Genomic DNA, 4,316 nt, shown 5'->3' with positions numbered 1-4,316 from the left:
GGCGGGTGACAAGCGAATATTTATGTCGGTATTAGAGGAATGCGTTTCCTTCTCCAATCAGGAATGCAAGCAGAGTTCCTAATTATAAGTTAGATGGTGGCTGGGAATAAAAGATTGCTTTTTAATGACTCCCGTCCAGGTGCTCTCGCTGCCTGTCTTCCCAGGAACACATTTGCATTTTATTGCTTTTTCTCCCATCCCAACGAATTCCCTGCTTTCAGACATACCTGAAATAGTTGGAGAGGGGGCCGCTTCGGAGCTGTCCGCAGCGCGGGCGCGGAGCCCCCCGGCTCAGCCCGCGGAACCCTGCGGAGCTGGAGCCTCCCTGCGCGAGGGCTTCCCTGAGCCCAATTACCTCCGCGGGGTAATTAGAGCAGATCGTGCAGTTACATGCCTTGCCCAGCACCATTTGCTTTTCGTGGGGGAGCGAGCGAGAAAAGGCTCTTAAAGGCGTAGGGTGCAAAGCGCGGAGAAGGCGAAAACCCGGGAGCGGCGACCCCCCAAAAAGTGCCGCATCCCGGGGCAAGGGGCGCGCAGGACCCGCGGGGTTTGCGCCGGGAACATCTCCCGCAGCCCCGTCCCTGCTCCCTGCTCTGCCTCCCCACAGCCCAGGTTGTGGAGCCCTCACCTCCTTTCTCTTTCTTCCCATTCCCCCCCCCCCCCCGGTTTTTTAAATTTTTAAATTTACCCCTCAATATTCCTTAAAGGGAAAGGGGGGGGAAAAACCCCAAACCACCCAAAAGTTTTCCTCCTTTCCCCCCCTTCCTTCCACCTGACTAGCTCGAAGTCACCTTGAAATGCTCATGTCAACTTGTACCATTATCTCTTTAATTCAGGCAGCGCCTTTTGTTCTTCACAGGAGAGGATCAAAGCACTCAGGAAAAAAAAAATAACTTTCCGATCGTTCCCTCTCGCTCTCTCTCTTTTACAGTAGGAGAAGGAGAGATCAGGTATAACCCAGTCAAAATAAACAAAGTGAATGCATAAATAAAAGAGGTGAAATGCAGGTTCTAAGAACTTGCTGGCGCTGGAACAATCCCACCTCTTTAGCTGAGTGGCAACGAAAGGAGAATTTCAAGTCATCTTAAGCGCAGGGGTTGCAGAGAAAACAGAGGAGGGGAAAAATAAATGAAAATGAGCGAAAAAAAAATAGAAGAAGAAGAATAAAACTTACCACCAGATTGGGTAACTTGACAGAGCCTGACTCAACCCACAAAGAAACAGGAAATATCCAAAAGAGGCCATTGATGAAAAGTTGTCTTTCTTTTTTTTTTTTTTTTTAACCAGAGTTGCCAAAAACCTTCCTTTCTTCTGAGGCAGGATGATTATTTTAATAATAATAATAATAATAATACTAACAATAATTTAAAAAAAAAAAAAAAGTCAAATGAAGTGAACTCAAACCCGACCAGGTAAATCCTCTCTTGCTTCCTCTACTACTCTCAAGGAAAAAAAAAAAATCTCAGAGAGGTAAAAAACTCTTCTCTCAGCCAAGACACTGAAGGCAAATATTAAAAAAAAAAAAAAAAAAAAAAAAAAAAAAAAAAAAAAAAAAAAAAAAAAAAAATGAAGTAGCTCTCTTAAAAAGGACCCAATCAGCACTTATTGCCAAAGGGAGAATTCTGATGCTTTGGCTTGTTCTGTCAATCAGGAGCGTGAAGTCAGGAATGAGCTAATTGCGAGGAGATAGTGTTTTAATACTCATTAGGGGGCACGTTGGCCCACAAGCCAAGGGATAAAATGTAGTTTTAAAAAGGGGAAGGAAGATTTAGGGGGTTTAAATAGACAGGGGGGACCCCTGTGGATTTGGGTAGCTATAACAACCTGCCCGGATTTCACAAATTGTTAAAATACATTAAATTATAATAAATATTCCATTTAAAAAAAAAAAAAAAAAAAAAAAAAAATGAAAAAAGTGTGCAAGTTTTTTTTTTTCCTTTTCTTTTAAAAATTATTATTTTCTCAATTTTCTCCTTCTTGCCATTGTGTCTTCTTCTCAAAGCCCCATTTCCTCACGGGGACGTTTGGGATGCATTTGAACCAACTTCCTAGAAACTTTCGGTTGGTTCCTTTTTTGGGGCTTTTTTCCTCCTTTTTTCATGGAAAAAAAAAGAGGATTTCCAGCCAGCCACGCAGGCACCCCCCAGGCACCCACCCCCCTTCCCCACCAGTCCAAGCAGCCGCAGATCCAAGAGCTCCACTGAAGACATCTGCTAAAAAATCAACTTCTTCCATGCAAATCTCCAAAGGGCTCCTCCAGATCATCCCAATTTCCAGGAATCCCAGCCCCGGACATTGGGAAGGCGCTGCTGCGAACGACTTCATCCACCAGATCCACCCCACAGGGCGCCAGTAATTGCGCTCTCTTTTAATTTCTCTCTCTACACATTGTCGCAATTTCTCTCTTTTCAGTGCCGGTGGTGGGGGATGGTTTCTGCGGTCCCAAAAATTCGCTTTTGTTTGTTTGTTTGTTTTTTGTTTGGGTTTTTTTTTTCCCATGGGGTGGAAAGGAGAAAAAAAAAAAAAACGAAAAAGAAAGGGGGGTGGGAATCATTATTAATATGATTATAAAGATGTAGCTCCTCGATTCCTGGTCCGTGGTTGGATTTGCTGCTCCTCTGGAACATACTGGTTAAAGCTGGCTGGGTCTGGGAGCAAGTGTCACCCACAGCTGACAGGCGTCCCCCTTCCCCTGGCTCATTTGAAAGGGGGCTGGAGAGGCGAAAAGAGGGGATGGAGGCACTGGATGAGCGAGGAGATATTTTCTCCCTGGAATAACAACAATCCTCTTTTCCATGGGTTTTTTTTCTTGGTGGTTGTAGCTGCTTGCTGCCTGTTTTGTTGGTTTGTTTTTTTTTTTTTCCCCCCCCCTCGGTTTTGTCACTTCTATTTATTTTAATTTTTTTAAGGATTCAGCGAGCTGGAGGAGATTTTATTTATTTCTTTGACTTGCTTTTATTTTATCTGCGAATCAGAAAATTTCTGTGGCTCGCAGGGAACAAAGAGAGGTACAATTTTTAATGACTTTGTTGGGGGAAGCCTTGCAACCCTGCATTAGCTCAAATCAAAATGCGCTTTCATCCTCATTAAGAGCCGCATTTATATTTTCCCTTAGTAGGGAATATTTCTATTTACACACACAGAGCTTTATATGCATATATATAAAGATATGTTTGTGTGGAGCTAGATGGAGAGATATATTCATTCTAGTGAAATTATACCAGAAATGCAGTTCATTCGGGGATATTTAAATCATTGGGAATTTGGCAGGGGTCGGGCCCTGATTATTTTCTTTCGGGTTGGATGACAAGCGATTGCAAATGTGAGCCCTGGCAAGTGCTCCGAGATCTAATCGCTCCGCGGAGCCGAGCTCGAGCTGATCCCAGCGGCTTCCAGAGCGGGAACGGATGCTCTGCGCGGCTCTCCCAGCAAATCCCCGTGGTGTTGATGCTGCAATTACAGCGAGGGTATTAAATGCGTCCCCCCCGCCGCCTCCTTCAGCAGCTCCCCCACCCCCCCGGAGCAGCCGAAGGGGCTGAAGGAGGGAGTTTTATTGCATAAGGTGGGATGAGGAAAAGGAGGAGGGTGGTGGTGTGTGAAAAATCATCTTAAGGACTTTCCCTGTGTATTAAGAGAAAATCCCATCCAATTATAGCATTACTGGAAAGAACCAAACACTGCGACTTTCAAAGGAGGGGATTTCTCTGTCTTTTCAAGTGAAATTGCTCACGCTGCAGACTGGAACACACACACTCACAAAAACACTCACACTCACACACACTCATTCACACTCACACACACACACTCACACACACTCACACACTCACACACAAACACACACACTCACACTGACACTCACACACACACACACACAAACACACACACACACTCACACTGACACACACACACACACACTCACACACACACACACACTCACACTCACACACACACTCACACACACACACTCACACTGACACACACACACAAACACACACACTCACACACACTCTCACACACTCACACACACACTCACACTCACACTCACACACACACACTCACACACACACACACACACACACACACACACACTCACACACTCACACACTCACACACTCACACTGACACACACACTCACACACACTCACAAAAACACACACTCACAGTCACACACTCACACTCACAGTCTCACACTGACACACAGTACACACTCTCACAGTCACTCACAGTCACACACACGCTCACACACACAGTCACACTCGCTCTCACACTCACACTGGCACACAGTCACACACACAGTCACACACTCACACTGACTC

At 45.2% G+C, this 4,316-nt stretch overlaps 1 protein-coding gene across 1 annotated transcript in view; it reads right to left on the bottom strand.

The window, feature by feature from the left end:
* The window catches only part of WNT3A (Wnt family member 3A), an 84,066-nt gene extending 82,233 nt beyond the window's left edge, over positions 1–1,833 (bottom strand). The window contains 1 exon segment of the mRNA XM_008643097.2: positions 1,175–1,833. Within this exon segment, the coding sequence (XP_008641319.1) occupies positions 1,175–1,245 (71 nt within the window). The 5' untranslated portion in view covers positions 1,246–1,833.
* Between the last annotated feature and the right edge of the window lie 2,483 nt (positions 1,834–4,316).

This window comes from Corvus brachyrhynchos, unplaced genomic scaffold, assembly GCF_000691975.1.
Source record: "Corvus brachyrhynchos isolate BGI_N302 unplaced genomic scaffold, ASM69197v1 scaffold18, whole genome shotgun sequence".
Taxonomy (NCBI): Eukaryota; Metazoa; Chordata; class Aves; order Passeriformes; family Corvidae; genus Corvus; species Corvus brachyrhynchos.
Note: the sequence above shows the minus strand (reverse complement) of the source record. Positions and strands in the feature narration are given on the sequence as shown.